General features: G+C 35.0%; 1 protein-coding gene and 1 long non-coding RNA gene across 2 annotated transcripts; both read left to right on the top strand.

The window, feature by feature from the left end:
- The first annotated feature begins 3,055 nt into the window (after window positions 1-3,055).
- On the top strand, window positions 3,056-12,701 carry LOC134719078 (uncharacterized). The gene is made up of 5 exons (XR_010107497.1): window positions 3,056-3,254; window positions 3,702-3,753; window positions 7,925-7,978; window positions 8,744-8,811; window positions 10,058-12,701. It is a non-coding gene; the product is annotated as an uncharacterized LOC134719078 (long non-coding RNA).
- A 9,077-nt stretch (window positions 12,702-21,778) lies between these two features.
- On the top strand, window positions 21,779-22,948 carry LOC134718205 (uncharacterized). The gene has a single exon (XM_063580698.1). The coding sequence runs from the start codon at window positions 21,779-21,781 to the stop codon at window positions 22,946-22,948; it is 1,170 nt and encodes a 389-aa protein (XP_063436768.1).
- The last annotated feature ends 414 nt before the right edge of the window (window positions 22,949-23,362 follow it).

The raw sequence follows: 23,362 nt of genomic DNA, 5'->3' as shown, positions 1-23,362 counted from the left end.
ATATGTACTAATTCAATGATAATGGACTGGTTATTAGAACTTGACAATTATAACACCAAGAAAAAAACTTTATATTTTTTATACCGATATTATTGAATTGCATTAGGTTCTTCAGTTGTTATAATTTTTCAGTGACTGACATGAAAAACAAAACATTATGTATAAGTTGGATACTTGTGTAAACATATGGGAAGTTAAGTCGCCATCTGTGTTTAGGGTTCACAGATACTATACCTCCCATTTAGGTATAGTAACGTCCCCTACCATATGTTACACAACGTATCCACAAACTGAGGCAGCTCAGTTTGACCGAGAAAAAAAAATATTCTTCAGCACACCATATGTACCTAGTAACCATTATTACTGGTACTAACTGAGAGTGAGGAGGCTCAATTTGACTGATTCAGGTCACTCGGTATCTACCAAGTATGCTCTATTACTGGTACTAACTGAGAGTGAGGAGGCTCAATTTGACTGATTTAGGTCACCCGGTATCTACCAAGTATGTCCTAGTACTGGTACTAACTGAGAGTGAGGAGGCTCAATTTGACTGATTTAGGTCACTCGGTATCTACCAAGTATGTCCTAGTACTGGTACTAACTGAGAGTGAGGAGGCTCAATTTGACTGATTTAGGTCACTCGGTATCTACCAAGTATGTCCTAGTACTGGTACTAACTGAGAGTGAGGAGGCTCAATTTGACTGATTTAGGTCACTCGATATCTACCAAGTATGTCCTAGTACTGGTACTAACTGAGAGTGAGGAGGCTCAATTTGACCGATTTAGGTCACTCGGTATCTACCAAGTATGTCCTAGTACTGGTACTAACTGAGAGTGAGGAGGCTCAATTTGACTGATTTAGGTCACCCGGTATCTACCAAGTATGTCCTATTACTGGTACTAACTGAGAGTGAGGAGGCTCAATTTGACTGATTCAGGTCACTCGGTATCTACCAAGTATGCTCTATTACTTGTACTAACTGAGAGTGAGGAGGCTCAATTTGACTGATTTAGGTCACTCGGTATCTACCAAGTATGCTCTATTACTGGTACTAACTGAGAGTGAGGAGGCTCTATTTGACTGATTTAGGTCACTCGGTATCTACCAAGTATGCCCTATTACTGGTACTAACTGAGAGTGAGGAGGCTCAATTTGACCGATTTAGGTCACCCGGTATCTACCAAGTATGCTCTATTACTGGTACTAACTGAGAGTGAGGAGGCTCAATTTGACTGATTTAGGTCACTCGGTATCTACCAAGTATGCTCTATTACTTGTACTAACTGAGAGTGAGGAGGCTCAATTTGACTGATTTAGGTCACCCGGTATCTACCAAGTATGCTCTATTACTGGTACTAACTGAGAGTGAGGAGGCTCAATTTGACCGATTTAGGTCACCCGTTATCTACCAAGTATGCTCTATTACTGGTACTAACTGAGAGTGAGGAGGCTCAATTTGACTGATTTAGGTCACTCGGTATCTACCAAGTATGCTCTATTACTGGTACTAACTCAGAGTGAGGAGGCTCAATTTGACCGATTAAGGTCACTCGGTATCTACCAAGTATGTCCTAGTACTGGTACTAACTGAGAGCGAGGAGGCTCAATTTGACCGATTTAGGTCACTCGGTATCTACCAAGTATGTCCTAGTACTGGTACTAACTGAGAGTGAGGAGGCTCAATTTGACTGATTTAGGTCACTCGGTATCTACCAAGTATGCCCTATTACTGGTACTAACTATGAGTGAGGAGGCTCAATTTGACTGATTTAGGTCACTCGGTATCTACCAAGTATGCCCTATTACTGGTACTAACTGAGAGTGAGGAGGCTCAATTTGACTGATTTAGGTCACTCGGTATCTACCAAGTATGCTCTATTACTGGTACTAACTGAGTGAGGAGGCTCAATTTGACTGATTTAGGTCACCCGGTATCTACCAAGTATGCTCTATTACTGGTACTAACTGAAAGTGAGGAGGCTCAATTTGACTGATTGAGGTCACTCGGTATCTACCAAGTATGCCCTATTACTTGTACTAACTGAGAGTGAGGAGGCTCAATTTGACTGATTCAGGTCACTCGGTATCTACCAAGTATGCTCTATTACTGGTACTAACTGAGAGTGAGGAGGCTCAATTTGACTGATTTAGGTTACTCGGTATCTACCAAGTATGCTCTATTACTGGTACTAACTGAGAGTGAGGAGGCTCAATTTGACTGATTTAGGTCACCCGGTATCTACCAAGTATGCTCTATTACTGGTACTAACTGAGAGTGAGGAGGCTCAATTTGACCGATTAAGGTCACTCGGTATCTACCAAGTATGTCCTAGTACTGGTACTAACTGAGAGTAAGGAGGCTCAATTTGACTAATTTAGGTCACTCGGTATCTACCAAGTATGTTTTATTACTGGTACTAACTGAGAGTGAGGAGGCTCAATTTGACTGATTTAGGTCACTCTGTATCTACCAAGTATGCCCTATTACTGGTACTAACTGAGAGTTGGATGGCTCAATTTGACCGATTTAGGTCACTCCGTAACTATCATTTTTACCAAGTAATTACTGGTTTAAATTTTGGATGTTCAACTGTTTTTGTAAAGTTTTTAGATTTGGATGTTAAACTGTTTTTGTAAAGTTTTTAAATTCAGATGTTTAACTGTTTTTGTAAAGCTTTCAAAGGGGAATATTTAACTGTTTTTGTAAAGTTTTTAAATTCGAACGTTTAACTGTTTTTGTAAAGCTTTCAAATGCTAATGGGGATGTTGAACATGGTGAAACTGTTTTTGTAAACTTGTTAAATGGGGATGTTAATCTGGTTTAGGAAAAAAATAACTTGGATTTTAACTGATTTTTGTAAAAAAATAAATAATTGGGGATGTTTACATATAGTTTTTGTTTTTGTAAAGTTTTTAAATCGGAATGTGTAACTGTTTTTGTATAGTTTTTATATTGGAATGATTTAATATTTTTGTAAATTTTTAAATGGGGATGATTTAATGACTCTCAATGTTTGTAAATTACAAAATAGTAAATCGGATATTTTACTTTCATCAACATTTTAGTGGCCTTTTTTTATTTAAAAAAAATAACAACTTGGCTGAATACCTTATGCCAAAGTCATGACAGAGAATTGAAACTGGTATATCGAAAGGAAGAGGCAGGTGTTTTGCAGTTGGCATTTACCTTTGTCTACATGCACTTTTAAGTCCAGATAGGCCACAGCTGAGCTGGCGAGCACAAGCAAACAGGTTAGTTTATAACATTTGACCTTTTTAGCACTTATTTTCACGTTTAGAATTTTGCCTTTTTTTGTCGAGCCTGTGACAAAAAAGCAAGACAAATCAATCCTACTTTCTGTTATTGCTGTCGTTGTAAAAGGTGGCGGCATCCACCAATATTTACTCTGTGGTTAGTCTTTGAAATTTTGATAACTCTCTTAAAATATCCTGCTTTTCTACCAAACTTGGACAGAAGATTGTTTATGATCAAGATTGTATCCAGAAATACATTTTTATAACCATAACCTCATGGTACTTTGGTCAATACTACATTTTTTTTTTTCGTTATTTCAATTATAATAAGCAATAGGTCAATTATAATTTGTGTTTTGAAATATTGGAAGATGTATATGTCTGTCTGACAGCATTGAGTTGTATACCGATAATACTGATGAAAAACTGTTTTTACTTCTTTAGATTGCTCTTCCGAATCATGAAGCCAGTATCAGGATGTCCTTCCACAGAAAAGGTAACCTGTAGATAAAATATATTCTCCAAGGTCAAAAATGGTTAAATTCATACAAGTCTTTTGGATTATTGTTGGTACAATACTAATTTACAATCACCACAAGGTATAATACTTATAACTTAAATCTTCTACTGTATTCTTAATATGGTCCTAAACATAGTACTGTCAGTATGAGGACCACCATCTTTGTTTGTAGGATGACTTTATTTTGGTCAGGCATTTTTTTTTATTGTACATCAAAATTATAGATATAGTGCTGAATTTCCGGTAGGACATGTGCTTTATGATGGTAAGCATTCATCTGTGCAAAAGACATTGGATGTTACCGATCTAGAAAACTTGCTCAAATTGGAGAATTCACTTCTGCTATAGCCATATGAGTTAACCCTACCTTTTTAACAAAAGCTTTCTATAGGCAGATCCTATTTTTATAGACGAATCCAATAGAACTGAAATTCTAACTATTGTTGAGGAAAATCGACCAAACTACCTTTTGATATTTGTTTGTAGAACCGTAGCTAATTTGCTTCTCCCCTTCACTACTTCACCTCTCTTAACTAGAAGATTGTCTAGGGTCATTTATACGGAAAGTTGGACTGATAGTGTGAGATATAACCTTCCTAACACTATCGGTATCCAGGACTCTCCTCTTGACTAGAAGATTGTCTAGGATCCTTCATATGGAAGGCATTAGACTGATAGTGTGAGATAAAACCTTCCTCACACCATCAGTGTCTTAGACATCAATCTTCACAGACTTGGATGCTTTACTCCCTTCCACTTCACCACTTTGGTTTTCTGCCATGTGACGAAGCAGAAGATTTGAGTTTAACAGTCCTCATGACTAGAAGATTGTCTAGGATCCTCCATATGGAAGGCATTAGACTGATAGTGTGAGATAAAACCGTCCTCACACCATCAGTGTCTTAGACATCAATCTTCACAGACTTGGATGCTTTACACCCTTCCACTTCACCACTTTGGTTTTCTGCCATGTGACGAAGCAGAAGATTTGAGTTTAACAGTCCTCATGACTAGAAGATTGTCTAGGATCCTCCATATGGAAGGCATTAGACTGATAGTGTGAGATAAAACCGTCCTCACACCATCAGTGTCTTAGACATCAATCTTCACAGACTTGGATGCTTTACACCCTTCCACTTCATCACTTTGGTTTCTGCCATGTGATGAAGCAGAATATTTGGGTTCAGCAGTCCTCATGACAAGGAGATTGTCTAGGATCCTCCATATGGAAGGCATTAGACTGATAGTGTGAGATATAATCATCCTCACACCATCAGTGTCTTAGACATCAATCTTCACAGACTTGGATGCTTTACTCCCTTGCACTTCGCCACTTTGGTTTTCTGCCACGTGATGAAGCAGAAGATTTGGATTCAGCAGTCCTCATGACTTGAAGATTGTCTATGATCCTCCATATGGAAGGCATTAGACTGATTGTGTGAGATAGAACCATCCTCACACCATCAATGTCTTAGACATCAATCTTCACAGACTGGGATGCTTTACTCCCTTTCACTTCGCCACTTTGGTTTTCTGCCACGTGATGAAGCAGAAGATTTGGATTCAGCAGTCCTCATGACTTGAAGATTGTCTATGATCCTCCATATGGAAGGCATTAGACTGATTGTGTGAGATATAATCATCCTCACACCATCAATGTCTTAGACATCAATCTTCACAGACTGGGATGCTTTACTCCCTTCCACTTCGCCACTTTGGTTTTCTGCCACGTGATGAAGCAGAAGATTTGGATTCAGCAGTCCTCATGACTAGAAGATTGTCTATGATCCTCCATATGGAAGGCATTAGACTGATAGTGTGAGATATAACCATCATCACACCATCAGTGTCTTAGACATCAATCTTCACAGACTGGGATGCTTTACACCCTTCCACTTCATCACTTTGGTTCCTGCCATGTGATGAAGCCGAAGAATTGGGTTGAGAAGTCCTCATGACTTGAAGATTGTCTAGGATCCTCCATATGGAAGGCATTAGACTGATAGTGTGAGATATAATCATCCTCACACCATCAGTGTCTTAGACATCAATCTTCACAGACTTGGATGCTTTACACCCTTCCACTTCATCAATTTGGTTTTCTGCCATGTGATGAAGCAGAAGATTAAGGTTCAGCAGTCCTCATGACTTGAAGATTGTCTCGGATCCTCCATATGGAAGGCATTAGACTGATAGTGTGAGATAAAACCATCCTGACACCATCAATGTCTTAGACATCAATCTTCACAGACTGGGATGCTTTACACCCTTCCACTTCATCACTTTGGTTTTCTGCCATGTGATGAAGCAGAAGATTTGAGTTCAGCAGTCCTCATGACTTGAAGATTGTCTCGGATCCTCCATATGGAAGGCATTAGGCTGATAGTGTGAGATATAATCATCCTCACACCATCAATGTCTTAGACATCAATCTTCACAGACTGGAAATGCTTTACTCCCTTCCACTTCGCCACTTTGGTTTTCTGCCACGTGATGAAGCAGAAGATTTGGGTTCAGCAGTCCTCATGACTAGAATATTGTCTATGATCCTCTATATGGAAGGCATTAGACTGATAGTGTGAGATATTACCATCCTCACACCATCAGTGTCTTAGACATCAATCTTCACAGACTGGGATGCTTTACACCCTTCCACTTCATCACTTTGGTTTCTGCCATGTGATGAAGCCGAAGATTTGGGTTCAGAAGTCCTCTTGACTTGAAGATTGTCTAGGATCCCCCATATGGAAGGCATTAGACTGATAGTGTGAGATAAAACCGTCCTCACACCATCAGTGTCCTAGACATCAATCTTCACAGACTGGGATGCTTTACACCCTTCCACTTCATCACTTTGGTTTCTGCCATGTGATGAAGCCGTGGATTTAGGTTCAGAAGTCCTCTTGACTTGAAGATTGTCTAGAACCCCCCCCCCCCCATATGGAAGGCATTAGACTGATAGTGTGAGATATAACCATCGTCACACCATTAGTGTCTTAGACATCAATCTTCACAGACTGGGATGCTTTACATCCTTTCACTTCATCACTTTGGTTTCCTGCCATGTGATGAAGCAGAAGATTTGGGTTCAGTAGTCCTCATGACTAGAAGATTGTCTAGGATCCCCCATATGGAAGGCATTATACTGATAGTGTGAGATATAACCATCCTCACATCATCAGTGTCTTAGACATCAATCTTCACAGACTGGGATGCTTTACACCCTTCCACTTCATCACTTTGGTTTCTGCCATGAGATGAAGCTGAAGATTTGGGTTCAGAAGTCCTCTTGACTTGAAGATTGTCTAGGATCCTCCATATGGAAGGCATTAGACTGATAGTGTGAGATATAATCATCCTCACACCATCAATGTCTTAGACATCAATCTTCACAGACTGGGATGCTTTACTCCCTTCCACTTAGCCACTTTGGTTTTCTGTCATGTGAGGAAGCTGTCTCTTGACTAGAAGATTGTCAAGGATCCTCCATATTGAAGGCCTTAGAATGATAGTGTGAGATATAACTATCCTCACACCATCAGTATGTTGGACTTCAATCTTCACAATCTATCCATCACCACTATGGTTTTCTTTAATGGGTTGAAGCAGAAAATCTAAGGTCAGCTATCCTCTTGACGATAATATTTTTTTTAGAAACTTTCTTTTGGAAGGTATAAGACTTATAGTATGAGATATTATACACCTTCTTCCCATTCGCAATGTTGCTTCAGCTGAGCCAATTTGGCCTAGAAATTCAATTCCATTGGATATGTCTATCAGAATTAATCTAGCAAGAAAAGTTTTGTTAAGAGAGTAGGTTGACTTTCTCGTATGGGCGTTAGCAAGTGAATCCTCCAATTTAAGCTGGTTTTTATCCCACTGTTTTCTGGTTTGTCATTTTGGAATTTTTGAGAACCATTTTTCAGGAATAAAATTTTTATTAGAAAAAGTAATCTGAGACAGGATTTTCTTTCAAATGGAAGTTTAATTCAATGGAAGATAACTGAAAGAGCAAATAGTAAAACAAAATTAAGGTTGAAATTAATATAAAAAAAAATGTTAGAAAACTAAATTTTAGGCTGCTGATTTCATAGATTTGTAAAATATATATTTGTGTTCATTTTTATTCTTTTGTATGTTATTTCAGCGACAATGTTTTCATGAATGTGGACTTGGACAAATACTGCATATATATTAGTAGGTATGTAATTCTTCTAGTGAAACACATTTTATTTTCGGAATAAAATAATTTAAAGGAAGTGTTCTAGTTTTTAAAGCTGAAAGAGGTGAGAAAACCATTTTTCTTCATATTTTTATGACTGAAGTTTTTAAAGATTTGAAATAGATAGTTAAAGCTGCAAGGAATATAATTTAGTACACCAGACGTGCGTTTCGTTTACATAAGACTCATCAGTGAAGCTCATATCAAAATGGTTATAATGCCAAACAAGAATTAAGTTGGAGAGCATTTAGGATCTAAAATTCAGAAAAATTGTGCCAAATATGTCTAAGGTATTCTATTCCTGGCTGGGATACGAAAATCCTTAGTTTTTCAAAAATTCAATGTTTTTGTAAACAGGAAATATATGAAAATAACAAATACAATTGACGTTCGTGTCAAAGTCTAGTAGATGTCATATTTTTTGTGTTTTTGGGATGATGTCAAACTGTGTTCCCTTCATCTCCTAGCAAATTTTCTATGGCTTGTATGCAGACTTTGGCAAAAAACTGAATCAAATTCCTACGAAAATACAATTCTTCCTTAATCCATGGGAATCTTTACCCACAAAAATCCTGAATAAATTGAAAATGTTACCCACAAAAATATAATTGTCCATCAATCCATGATAATAGTTAACAACAATAAATACAAATGTTCCTCAATCCAAAGTTAAAGGAATCTAATAATATTTGAACACTGATTTTTTTTAACAAATTTCGAATGACTTATCATTTTACTTTTTAGGCCAGCATTTATTATAATTTGTCAGTATGGATTGATGTTTTAAATAGTCATTGGAGTTGACTTTTAAGGTAAGAAAGAGTATTGTAATAGTATCACCTTGTGATTGCAACACCTGGAAACATTTGATAGACAGCTCTCATACTTGTTACGATAGTTTGCCATGGTGTGAGGTTGATTTCCATTTTGATCCAACCCTTTTTACAGGAATTTAACCATAAATGTCTATTGTACCACAATTACACATTCTCTTGACTGTTTAGTTTAAACTGGTTTATTTATAGTGGGTTGGGAAACAATTAGTTATTACAACTTATATGAATTCCTTTCCACTTTACGAGTGCAAGTGTTGTCTTGTAACAGCATACTAGCCTGCTCTTTTTCGAAATCTATAAGGGTTTTACGTGCAAGAGATAGTGCTCTCTTTTAACACAGGTCAGCCATTTATCGTCCTTTTCCGACGGACTATCATTGTTTCTCAAAACCATACTAACTAAACGTGTGACTGTTAAGGGAGAGCCGAAAATTCAGTCACTGAAGTTTTCTACCCGGAACTGTTATCGAAGCACCAACCTCATGCCTCGGCAAAATTTATAGGTCATAAGTGAGAAACATATATTGACACAGAGATATTGAATAATGATACAAATAATAAACTAAGCTATTGCTTGAACCAGTCTGGTATTTCTATCTTTCATTAAGAAAAAAATTAAACCTAAACTGTTTTTTTGGCCGTGCCATGATGAAATATCCAAACAATCCCCGAGCAGGGCGCTTTCACCTAATTCGTGGGAAAGTGAGTTATGGATGTTTTGGAACTTCGATTTTCAAAGAAGTTGTTTATAAAAACCACAACTACAATGTAACAATTGTTTTACTTTAACAGCTAACCAGCCTATAGGATATTTTTCATCAAATGCTGCTGTAGTGCGTTTGACACCTTCCTTTGAAGTATATTATATTTATAGAACTTAAACAAACCATAGGTTTGTTGTTAAGTAATCATGTTTGTTGTGATAAACTTACTTTTTAAATTTTCGTCCTCTCAACAAATACTTTTTATTTCTGAGGACACCCATGCTTTGCAAATTTTAAGGGGGCGCTATCCTGCCACAATCCCGCCTAAATCTGCGAAAAAAAACTATTTGATATCAACTGCCATATTCCTGACTGGGTACAGAACATTTTAAAAAATAGACAAATTGATTAATTTTTAAATTGTTATTTGGATGGAGAGTTGTCTCATTGGCACTCACACCACATCTTCCTATATCTAATCATTCCACTTGCTATATAAGTGTCTTAATTCTTTTTCAGCCTACCATTACCATGATAACTGTGACTGCATATAAAAATTGGAATTAATTTTGTCTTATCTAAATGTTAACATACAGTTAGCCTACCGTGCATGTTTTCATTCAAAGGACACAGCTTTCAATAAAGTTCATCACATTGAGCTAGCACTTGATAACAACTGTTGTGCTATTCTTGGTATGTGAGACTTATCTGCTGCATTTGAAGTTATTGACCAGCTGATTCTGATTGAACATCTTGAATACTTCTACAGAATATCTGTTATGCCATTTCATTGACAAGATTTTACTGAAGCAACTGAACATAAATTATCACAAAACTCTCTATTAAGATTACCACAAGGCTCTCTATTAAGATAACCACAAGGCTCTCAATTAGGATTACCACAAGGCTCTCAACGAGGATTACCACAAGGCTCTCAACTAGGATTACCACAAGGCTCTCAATTAGGATTACCACAAGGCTCTCAATTAGGATCACCACAAGGCTCTCATTAGGATTACAACAAGGCTCTGTATGAGGATAACCACAAGGCTCTCTATTAAGATTACCACAAGGCTTTCAATTAGGATTACCACAAGGCTCTCAATTAGGATTACCACAAGGCTCTCAATTAGGATGACCACAAGGCTCTCAATTAGGATTACCACAAGGCTCTCTATTAGGATTACCACAAGGCTCTCAATTAGGATTACCACAAGGCTCTCTATTAGGATTACCACAAGGCTCTCTATTAAGATTACAACAAGGCTCTGTATGAGGATAACCACAAGGCTGGTTTGACATATATAATTGCATAGATGAGTTCAAATTAGATATGCTTACATTAAATCAAGACAAAACTGAACATATTGTTTTTGCTCTTAAGCAACTAAAAATGGACATATTAGATTTCTGGCTTGCTTTCGTTGAATCTTCAGTGTGTAATGCTTAATTTGTTAATAGGTATATAGGTATATTTATACAGTTGTAATGATTATTCATTCTGTAATTTTATGTAGTTTTATTGTATCAACCTTTTTATTTTATCTGATGTGACATATTTTAGTTTGTTAATTGACAAGATTATTCAACATTTCATGACATATATAAGTGTGATTTGAAAATAGCCCCGTCCCCTCAGACAACCATTTCAATTTTTAAATGATATTTTGAAATCTAGTATAAATATTAGTTAAAGGAACCTGCAAGATAAGATTTTTCTTTGTTTAATTTGTAATGATCAGTTAAAGAGGATAACTTTTGTGTATTTGTCCATCTTCACCTTCTATCCAAAACTTCCTCCTGAACATGCATGCAATATATGACACTGGACGTAAAGCAACCAACAATCACTCAATCCAAAGTCCAATACGATATAATCTGAAAGTGATTCATGTATGAAGGGTTGGGTTTTGATAAATCACAGAATAAGATGATTTAAAAGAACAAGAGTTTAGGGATTGCTGCAGTGATTGGTAAGATAGACATAATTTGGTTTCTATGGCACCTTCATCAGAATTAAAACTACAGAGGTATACTAAAGCCTGAAGAAAAAATTAGTATTTTACAATGTCACCATCAGGAGAAATTATAAATAGGTAGTGAAAGTAGATGTGAAAGATAACTTGATCAAGAATGTTTAATAAAATATGTTTTTTTATAAATTTGGACGACATTTTACTTGCAATTATGTATCATTTCCTACATTGGAAATAGTACAGACTTGCAGTCCTGTACCAATTCAACACTTGAAGAAGTATGTACGGTTGTCTGAGCGAAGCCAATTGGAAGCATGTACCTCTTAGTGAAGCTAATTGGGAGTGTACCCTCTGTCCTTGCGAAGCCAATTGGAAGCAGTGCATATATATCTCTGTCTGCTAACACTAATTGGAAGTAATGTACCACTGGCAGAGCGGTCCCAATTAGAGGCATGTAACTCTGAGCGAAGCCAATTGGAAGCATGTACCTCTGCAAAATTAATTAAACACTTTTAAACAAATTTTATTTAACATTCTTTTTAAAGTTTACTTTCATACCTACTTTCATTTTCTATTTATGATTATTCCCCCTGTTGACACTTTGAAGTGCAAATTATTACTTCACCATTTTGTACTCATCTGTAGTTCTTATTCTGATGAAGGTGTCCTAGAAATTAAAACATGCAAACATCTTTAAATACTCCAACAATCCCTGACATTTATTAATTCATATGAACAAATTGTGCAACGATATCAGTTTGTTTATTAACATTTGTAACAATGAATAATCATAATATCCTTGACATAAAATGTTTATTAACATTTGTAACAATGAATAATCATAATATCCTTGACATAAAAGTAACTATAAGTCACCTAATAGAATTTACTAGAAACAAAGTACTTTTAAAATGTTGCACAAAATAGATTTAAACAGTAGCCTAAAGTACTTAATATGACAACAGATAGATTTTACTATTTATAAGTACTTAAAATAACACCATATAGATTTGAATAGAAACATTAAGTACTGTATATGGCACCAAATAGTATGAAATAATTCATTTATCACAACCAACATAATGTAAAATAATCTGTTTCATTGATACATGAGCTCTGTATCTGTAAAAAAAAAAACTTATTGCATGTTTTCATTGTATTTAGTTAATTAATCTGTATGCAAATTACAACATCATAATTTGTGAACAAAAATATCTATTTTCCTTTGTTTTAACACAATGTAATCTTTTTTTTTTTTATCTATTTTCCATTTTCTTATTGTTACAGCTTATGATACTTAGTGATAAGTAAGGATACAAAAGGGAAATAATCCATTACAGTAAACACATAGTTTTTGTTAAAAAAAATCAAAACATGCTGAGATTGTAATCAAAATGCATATATATACATATATAGATACAATATGCTACTACAAATAGATTTTAGTGTCAAATTTGATGAATTAAACTTAGTATTTGTTAGAAATATTCGTTTTGTGCTAGGATTGTTATGAAAATTTATATATAGATTTGAGCTGTTATTCCAAATTGATTTGCTATGTCAAAAATGTTGTGAAACTTTATATTTACTAAGATCAAATCTTATGAATTTTTATTTCTAGTGTTAAAATTCATGAAATTTGAAACCCTTTTACAGTCATGTTAGGTTTAGGAAATTTTGTCAGATTATTATTTTTGAACTCCTATGCTTTCTTTCTATGATTCAGTGAAAAATATTTTGCACTATATCACTCACTTTTCTTTTCATTTTTAAGACTTTAAAAGTTTATAAAAGGTCATTTACCAAAATTTACGCAGATTCTCTATTTCTTTTCTTAAGATTTTAGACCCCAAAAATGCCAATGCTAATTTGATGGTAAAAGTCTGTGTCAGCCATTTCCCATCATTTTTAAAATACATGTATTAGATATCAAATATCTTTAAAAGGAGTTCAACAACCATCAATATTTAGCTTATTTTGATTCTTATCTTATGCTCCTCCCTGATTCATAGTACCAATTTTAAATATCACTGGACTACTGCTTATTTTGATCCTTAACCTATGCTCCTCTCTGATTCATAGTACCAATTTTAAATTTCACCGGACTACTGCTTATTTTGTTTGTATCCAATTAAAAGTGTATGTATATGCATCACATAAAAATGTGCAAGCTGGACAATAGCTTTCTTGGTCTGTTTTATAACAACATGTGCACTGGTAAATGTTTATAAAAACATTAGGTTGTGTCATTTATGCATTTTGAATTATGAGGCAAAAGTTTCCCTCATTTCAGGGAATAGCAAGAAAACTTGTTAAGAAGTGTTAAGTTTTTGTTTAATTATAATTTAAAATATGAAATATTTTGTTTTTTAGCTCACCTGGCCCAAAGGGCCAGGTAAGCTTTTCTCATCACCTTGCATCCGGCGTCCGTCATCTGGCGTTAGCTTTTACAAAAATCTTCTCCTCTAAAACTACTGGGCCAAAATCAAACCAAACTTGGCCACAATCATCATTGGGGTATCTAGTTTTAAAAATGTGTGTCTTGACCCGCCAAACCAAACAAGATGGCCGCCATGGCTAAAAATAGAACATAGGGGTAAAATGCAGTTTTTGGCTTATAACTCAAAAACCAAAGCATTTAGTGTGTAATGCTCAATTTGTTAATAGGTATATAGGTATTTTTATACAGTTGTAATGATTATTCATTCTGTAATTTTATGTAGTTTTATTGTATCAACCTTTTTATTTTATCTGATGTGACATATTTAAGTTTATTCATTGACAAGATTATTCAACATGTCATTAAATATTTAAGTGTGATTTGAAAATAACCCTCAGACAACAATTTCAATTTTTAAATGATATTTTGAAATCTAGCATAAATATTAGTTAAAGAACCTGCAAGATAAGATTTTTCTTTGTTTAATTTGTAATGATCAGTTAAAGAGGATAACTTTTGTTTATTTGTCCAGCTTCATCTTCTATCCAAAACTTCGTCCTGAACATGCATGCAATATATGACACTGGATGTAAAGCAACCAACAATCAATCAATCCAAAGTCCAATACGATATAATCTGAAAGTGATTCATGTATGAAGGGTTGGGTTTTGATAAATCACAGAATAAAATGATTTATAAGAACAAGAGTTTAGGGATTGCTGCAGTGATTTGATAAGATAGACATAATTTGGTTTCTATGGTACCTTCATCAGAATTAAAACTACAGAGGTATACTAAAGCCTGAAGAAAAAAATAGTATTTTACAATGTCACCATCAGGAGAAATTATAAATAGATAGTGAAAGTAGATGTGAAAGATAACTTGATCAAGAATGTTTAATAAAATATGTTTTTTAATAATTTGGACGACATTTTACTTGCAATTATGTATCATTTCCTACATTGGAAATAGTACAGACTTGCAGTCCTGTACCAATTCAACACTTGAAGACGTATGTACGGTTGTCTGAGCGAAGCCAATTGGAAGCATGTACCTCTTAGTGAAGCTAATTGGGAGTGTACCCTCTGTCCTTGCGAAGCCAATTGGAAGCAGTGCATATATATCTCTGTCTGCTAACACTAATTGGAAGTAATGTACCACTGGCAGAGCGGTCCCAATTAGAGGCATGTAACTCTGAGCGAAGCCAATTGGAAGCATGTACCTCTGCAAAATTGATTAAACACTTTTAAACAAATTTTATTTAACATTCTTTTTAAAGTTTACTTTCATACCTACTTTCATTTTCTATTTATGATTATTCCCCTTGTTGACACTTTGAAGTGCAAATTATTACTTTATCATTTTGTACTCATCTGTAGTTCTTACTCTGATGAAGGTGTCCTAGAAATTAAAACATGCAAACATCGTTAAATACTCCAACAATCCCTGACATTTATTAATTCATATGAACAAATTGTGCAACGATATCAGTTTGTTTATTAACATTTGTAATAATAAATAATCATAATATTCTTGAAATAAAAGTAATTATAAGTCACCTAATAGAATTTACTAGAAACAAAGTACTTTTAAAATGTTGCACAAAATAGATTTAAACAGTAGCCTAAAGTACTTGATATGACAACAGATAGATTTTACTATTTATAAGTACTTAAAATAACACCATATAGATTTGAATAGAAACATTAAGTACTGTATATGGCACCAAATAGTATGAAATAATTCATCTATCACAACCAACATAATCTAAAATAATCTGTTTCATTGATACATGACCTCTGTATCTGTCAAAAAAAACCTTATTGCATGTTTTCATTGTATTTAGTTAATTAATCTGTATGCAAATTACAACATAATAATTTGTGAACAAAAATATCTTTTTTCCTTTGTTTTAACACAATGTAATCTTTTTTTTATTATCTATTTTCTATTTTGTTATTGTTAAAGCTTATGATACTTAGTGATTAGTAAGGATAAAAAGGGAAATAATCCATTACAGTAAACACATAGTTTTTGTTAAAAAAATCAAAACATGCCGAGATTGTAATCAAAATGCATATATATATACATATATAGATACAATATGCTACTACAAATAGATTTTAGTGTCAAATTTGATGAATTAAACTTAGTATTTGTTAGAAATATTCGTTTTGTGCTAGGATTGTTTTGAAAATTTATATATAGATTTGAGCTGTTATTCCAAATTGATTTGCTATGTCAAAAATGTTGTGAAACTTTATATTTACTAAGATCAAATCTTATGAATTTTTATTTCTAGTGTTAAAATTCATGAAATTTGAAACCCTTTTACAGTCATGTCAGGTTTAGGAAATTTTGTCAGATTATTATTTTTGAACTCCTATGCTTTCTTTCTATGATTAAGTGAAAAATATTTTGCACTATATCACCCACTTTTCTTTTCATTTTTAAGACTTTAAAAGTTCATAAAAGGTCATTCACCAAAATTTACGCAGATTCTCTATTTCTTTTTTAAAGATTTTAGACCCCAAATATGCCAATGCTAATTTGATGGTAAAAGTCTGTGTCAGCCATTTCCCATCATTTTTAAAATACATGTATTAGATATCAAATATCTTTAAAAGGAGTTCAACAACCATCAATATTTAGCTTATTTTGATTCTTAACTTATGCCCCTCCCTGATTCATAGTACCAATTTTAAATATCACTGGACTACTGCTTATTTTGATCCTTAACTTATGCTCCTTTCTGATTCATAGTACAAATTTTAAATTCCACCGGACTACTGCTTATTATGTTTGTATCCAATTAAAAGTGTATGTATATGCACCACACACAAATGTGCAAGCTGGACAATAGCTTTCTTGAATTGTTTTATAACAACCAGACTGCATGAACATGTGCACTGGTAAATGTTTATTAAAACATTAGGTTGTGTCTTTTATGCATTTTGAATTATGAGGCAAAAGTTTCCCTCATTTCAAGGAATAGCAAGAAAACTTGTTAAGAAGTGTTAAGTTTTTTGTTTAATTATTATTTAAAATATGAAATATTTTGTTTTTTAGCTCACCTGGCCCAAAGGGCCAAGTGAGCTTTTCTCATCACTTTGCGTCCGGCGTCCCGGGGTTACCTTTTACAAAAATCTTCTCCTCTAAAACTACTGGGCCAAATCAAACCAAACTTGGCCACAATCATCATTGGGGTATCTAGTTTAAAAAATGTGTGTCTTGACCTGCCAAACCAACCAAGATGGCCGCCATGGCTAAAAATAGAACATAGGGGTAAAATGCAGTTGTTGGCTAATTAACTCAAAAACCAAAGCATTTAGGGCAAATCTGACAAGGGGGTAAACTTGTTTATCAGGTCAAGATCTATCTGCCCTGAAATTTTCAGATGAATCGAACAAGCCGTTATTGGGTTGCTGCCCCTGAATTGTTAATTTTAGAGAAATTTGGCTGTTTTTTGTTATTATCTTGAATGTTATTATAGATAGAGATAAACTGTAAACAGCAATAATGTTCAGCAAAGTAAGATTTACAAACAAGTCAACATGACCAAAATGGTCATTTGACCCCTTTAAGAGTTATTGCCCTTTAAAGTAAATTTTTTACAATTATTCGTAAATTTTATGTCTTTTACAAAAATCTTTTCTTCTGAAACTGCTAGGCCAAATTAATCCAAACTTGGCAACAATCATTTTTGGGGTATCTTGTTTAAAAAATGTGTGGCGTGACCCGCCAAACAAACCAAGATGTCCGCCATGGCTGAAAATAGAACATAGGGGTAAAATGCAGTTTTTGGCTTATAACTCAAAAACCAAAGCATTTAGAGCAAATCTGACGGGGGGGGGGGGGGGGGGGGGGGAAATGTTAATCAGGTCAAGATTTATCTGCCCTGAAATTTTCAGATGAATCAGAGAACCTGTTGTTGGGTTGCTGCCCCTGAATTGGTAATTTTAAGGAAATTTTGCTGTTTTTGGTTATTATCTTGAATATTATTATAGATAGAGATAAACTGTAACAGCAATAATGTTCAGCAAAGTAAGATTAACAAACAAATCAACATGACCAAAATGGTCAGTTGACCCCTTTAGGGGTAATTGCCCTCTACAGTAAACTTTTAACCATTTTTCGTAAATTTTATATATCTTTTACAAAAATCTTCTCCTCTGAATCTGCTAGGCCAAATTAATCCAAACTTTGCCAAAATCATCTCTGGGGTATCTAGTTTATGAAATGTGTGGCGTGACCCGCCAAACGAACCAAGATGGCCGCCATGGCTAAAAATAGAACATAGGGGTGAAATGCAGCTTTTGGCTAATAACTCAAAAACCAAAGCATTTAGAGCAAATCCAACACGGGATACAATTATTATTCAGGTCAAGATCTATCTGCCCTGAAATTTTTATATGTAATCGGACAACCCGTTGTTGGGTTGCTGCCCCTGAATTGTTAATTTTAGGGAAATTTGTCTGTTTTTGGTTATTTTATTGAATGTTATTATAGATAGAGATAAACTGTAAACAGCAATAATGTTCAGCAAAGTAAGATTTACAAACAAGTCAACATGACCAAAATGGTCATTTGACCCCTTTAAGAGTTATTGCCCTTTAAAGTCAATTTTTAACCATTTTTCGTAAATTTTATATGTCTTTTACAAAAATCTTTTCCTCTGAAACTGCTAGGCCAAATTAATCCAAACTTGGCAACAATCATTTTTGGGGTATCTTGTTTAAAAAATGTGTGGCGTGACCCGCCAAACGAACCAAGATGGCCGCCATGGCTAAAAATAGAACATAGGGGTAAAATGCAGTTTTTGGCTTATAACTCAAAAACCAAAGCATTTAGAGCAAATCTGACGGGGGGGAAGAAGGGGGGGGGGGTGAAATTGTTAATCAGGTCTAGGTTTATCTGCCCTGAAATTTTCAGATGAATCAGAGAACCTGTTGTTGGGTTGCTGCCCCTGAATTGGTAATTTTAAGGAAATTTTGCTGTTTTTGGTTATTATCTTGAATATTATTATAGATAGAGATAAACTGTAACAGCAATAATGTTCAGCAAAGTAAGATTAACAAACAAATTAACATGACCAAAATGGTCAGTTGACCCCTTTAGGAGTAATTGCCCTCTACAGTAAATTTTTAACCATTTTTCGTAAATTTTATATATCTTTTACAAAAATCTTCTCCTCTGAAACTGCTAGGCCAAATTAATCCAAACTTAGCCACAATCATCTCTGGGGTATCTAGTTTATGAAATGTGTGGCGTGACCTGCCAAACGAACCAAGATGGCCGCCATGGCTAAAAATAGAACATAGGGGTGAATTGCAGCTTTTGGCTAATAACTCAAAAACCAAAGCATTTAGGGCAAATCTAACATGGGATAAAATTATTAATCAGGTCAAGATCTATCTGCCCTGAAATTTTCAGATGAATCAGAGAACCCGTTGTTTGGTTGCTGTCCCTGAATTGGTAATTTAAGGAAATTTGTCTGTTTTTGGTTATTATCTTGAATATTATATCAAAGTATTTATAAGGTTAAGACACAGGTTTCCAACTTTTTTTCACGAGTTTGCTCGTTTTAGTTGGTTTTTCCTGACCAGGGGGATTGTCGATGACAACAATTTTGCCATTTCTTTCTCTTTTAAATACATTTTCTTATTAATAATTGTTATGATTTTATTGATGCTTATGCTTATGAGTTGTATTAATGTATATTGTTTTAATAAATATTAAAATCTATTGCCCTACTAGCTGTCTGGGTTATTGGCAATATATATTTGTAGTTTGCGAAAAGATGTTGCTGGTGAGTTGGGTCATAACATATATAATGTAATGGTAACATTATTCTTGATTTGGTGATATAAACACTTATGTTGTGTCTGTTTCAACCCAGTTCTTCCTCATAATTTAGTTCATGTCACCAAATCTTAATTTCTGCACACGACACTCGGGTGTTACAATTAGAAGAGAACCTTCTGAACCTTCCGTGGGCACTTGAGATAACCCCTGGTTTTCAGTAAGGTTCGTGTTGATCTTTAGATTCCTATGTAGTGTTTTGTAGAATTTTGTTTGTCATACATCGCTCTTCAACTTTTGCCATAATGTTTTGATATTATTGCTGATTATTGGTACTAAATAGATAGCATTATTCAGATATGAGGAAATTGACAATTGGAAAGTTAAAATCATCCTTTTAAAAGATTTTGGTTTGAAGGCGTCAATATGTGTCAATATCAAAGTAAAGATTGAGATATGAAGCAAAAATCTTGGTTTCTGTAGTATCCTATATCACAAGCTCACTGGGGTATATGATATGTAAGAACTGATTGACTGACAATTGGGTTTTAAAAAGAGAAACATGATATCTTTAATATATCGAACTTTGAAATCAAAGAATTAAGCAAAATGTATTTGTAGAGGTGTACAGGTCCAACTGGCAGGTGTCATCTGACCTTGTCCTCATTTTCATGGTTCAGTGTTTACAGTTAGGTTTTTGCGTTTGGGTTGTTTTTCTATTACTGTAAGCAAAAGGTCTACTATGTTTGGTATATGGAATGATTACAAGTTATACATGTCTAGTTGGTAGGTTTCATCTGACCTTGACCTCATTTTCATAGTTAAGTGGTCAAAGTAAAGTTTTTAGGTCAACTATATTTGGTGAATGGAAATATTTTATGATGTACATGTCAGTTTCGCAGGTTTTATTTAACCTTGACCTCATTTTCTTGGATACCATTTCAAGTATAGTCAAACCTGCCTTAAGGTCATCACTTGTTTAAGTCAACTTTCTCTATAAATGGTCTCTTGGATACCATATCAAGTATAGTCAAACCTGCCTTAAGGTCATCACTTGTTTAAGTCAACTATCGCTAATGGTCTCTTGGGTACCATATCAAGTATAGTCAAACCTGCCTTAAGGTCATCACTTGTTTAAGTCAACTATCTCTGATGGTCTCTTGGATACCATATCAAGTATAGTCAAACCTGCCTTAAGGTCATCACTTGTTTAAGTCAACTATCTCTAATGGTCTCTTGGATACCATATCAAGTATAGTCAAACCTGCTTTAAGGTCAACACTTGTTTAAGTCAACTATCTTTAATGGTCTCTTGGATACCATATCAAGTATAGTCAAACCTGCCTTAAGGTCATCACTTGTTTAAGTCAACTATCTCTATAAATGGTCTCTTGGATACTATATCAAGTATAGTCAAACCTGCCTTAAGGTCATCACTTGTTTAAGTCAACTATCTCTAATGGTCTCTTGGATACCATATCAAGAATTTTCTCTATACATTTCAGTAGTCATCTTATTTATGGATCTAGAAATAGGAAGTAAATTTGTGACTCCTTGTATTCCACTCCCTTCAATTAATACCACTGAAAGTGTTAAACCTATTTATTAAGCCAATTGTATCAACACCTTTAAATGTCTTCTTTAAATTTACAGAGCAAGAATCCACCATTCAATATTTGTCTGCTCACATGTCAGAACAATAAATCTTCCAGCTGAAACACTTAACCAAGTTTCAATCCCAGCCACATGTGTCGAGATTACCGCGGGATTACGACGTTCCTAAGTTTGTAGATCTTTTGTACATTACCATTGGCGACGTTGTTATGTCGAGATTACCGCGGGATTACGACGTTCCTAAGTTTGTAGATCTTTTGTACATTACCATTGGCGACGTTGGCGACTTCAGTGACGTCGCCGTGGGCTCTTTGAGTTGTTATTAAAAGTTATGGCTGAACAGACGTATTTGTTTATATTAGCGAAAATATCCTACTTTTAACCTCCACATTTATGGTACCGTGACCAATGGATTTAAGCAAGCTCAAAGCGATAAGATCCGGGAACAGAAGTGCTGTTACAAAACTTTTTCGGAAGATAGATGCAGCGAAGCAAGAAACAGATTTCGATCCAGAAGAGTTGAACGCAACATTTGAAAACCTTCTTCAGAAGCAAAAGATATTGAACAATTTGAACGAGCAGATACTCCAGCTAGCGGAAGCAGAAGATATTGAAAGTGAAATTCTAGATTCAGATGAGTATTGTATTACGTTAGAAACCAAAATCAGACACATAAGAAATTTTTTTAGAGATACTCATACCACACCAAAGACACGTCAGAGTGAAACTTCATCCCAGATATTAAATGTTGACTCTCAACCGTTCGTCTCAGCAAACCTCACAGAAAACTCATGCACGCAGTCGTCACAAAATCCTTTCTCTCAAGCGAGTAACACAGTGAGTACTAATATAAATTCGTATACATCCGCAAGCAGTCAGAATCACTACTTACCCAAACTCTCACTTCCGATATTCACAGGGAATATATTAGAGTGGCAAACTTTCTGGGATTCGTATGAATGCGCCATACATTTAAACCCTTCATTGATCGATGTCCAGAAATTTAATTACCTCAAAGCGCAGTTACAAAATGAAGCTTTACGCACCATAGCTGGTTTTGCGCTCACCAATGCAAACTATGCGGACGCCATTATTTTATTGAAAGAGAGATTCGGACAAACACACAAAATCACGCAAGCATACATTCAAGCATTATTAGATATTCCATCACCACGAAACCATCTTGTCAGTTTGAGACAATTCTATGATCAAATGGAAACTTACGTCAGAGGGCTAGAATCTTTGGGCCAGTCACAAGACTCGTATGGAACATTACTTGTACCAATTATTTTGGAAAAATTACCGGGAGAAATTAAAAAAAACCTTGCCCGTGAACATGGAACAGAAAACTGGTCATTACGAGACCTCCGGAAAAGTATTTGCAATGAAATTAACATAATTGATGCGGGACAAGACACTGAAACTTCTGACAATTTACCAAGTACATCATCTTTCTTTACCGGAACTAAATCAACAAAACCCCACCAAAATCAAGCTCCAAATACAAGAAATATACGCCAGAATTTAGACACTAAACCTTGTGTATTCTGCCGCGATGTACACGCACCAGCGCATTGAGCGAACATATCGGATCCAGCAGCACGCATGAACATTGTAAAACGGGAGAAATTGTGTTTCAACTGCCTTGGAACACATCGTATACATGAATGTAAGTCAAAACACTTATGTCGAAATTGCAACAAAAGACCTCACACAAGTCTGTGTACTGTACGCCAATTTAACAACAAGAACTACGATAATGACAGAAGTAGACAAAGCGTGCAAAATACAAATTACAGCCAACAACATATGAATTTTCATGGTAACAGTGGACAAGCTAATCAGACATCTGTACATTTGGTAAATGACACGGATCGGAAGGAAGAGGACACGTCAATTTTATACTCATCGTCAGTCGAGGTACGTACAAATGTTCTCTTAAAAACTGCAGTAGCACCCGTATGGTCAGACAACTCATGTAGAGACACCCAT

This window comes from Mytilus trossulus, chromosome 5 (assembly GCF_036588685.1).
Source record: "Mytilus trossulus isolate FHL-02 chromosome 5, PNRI_Mtr1.1.1.hap1, whole genome shotgun sequence".
Taxonomy (NCBI): domain Eukaryota; kingdom Metazoa; phylum Mollusca; class Bivalvia; order Mytilida; family Mytilidae; genus Mytilus; species Mytilus trossulus.
Note: the sequence above shows the minus strand (reverse complement) of the source record. Positions and strands in the feature narration are given on the sequence as shown.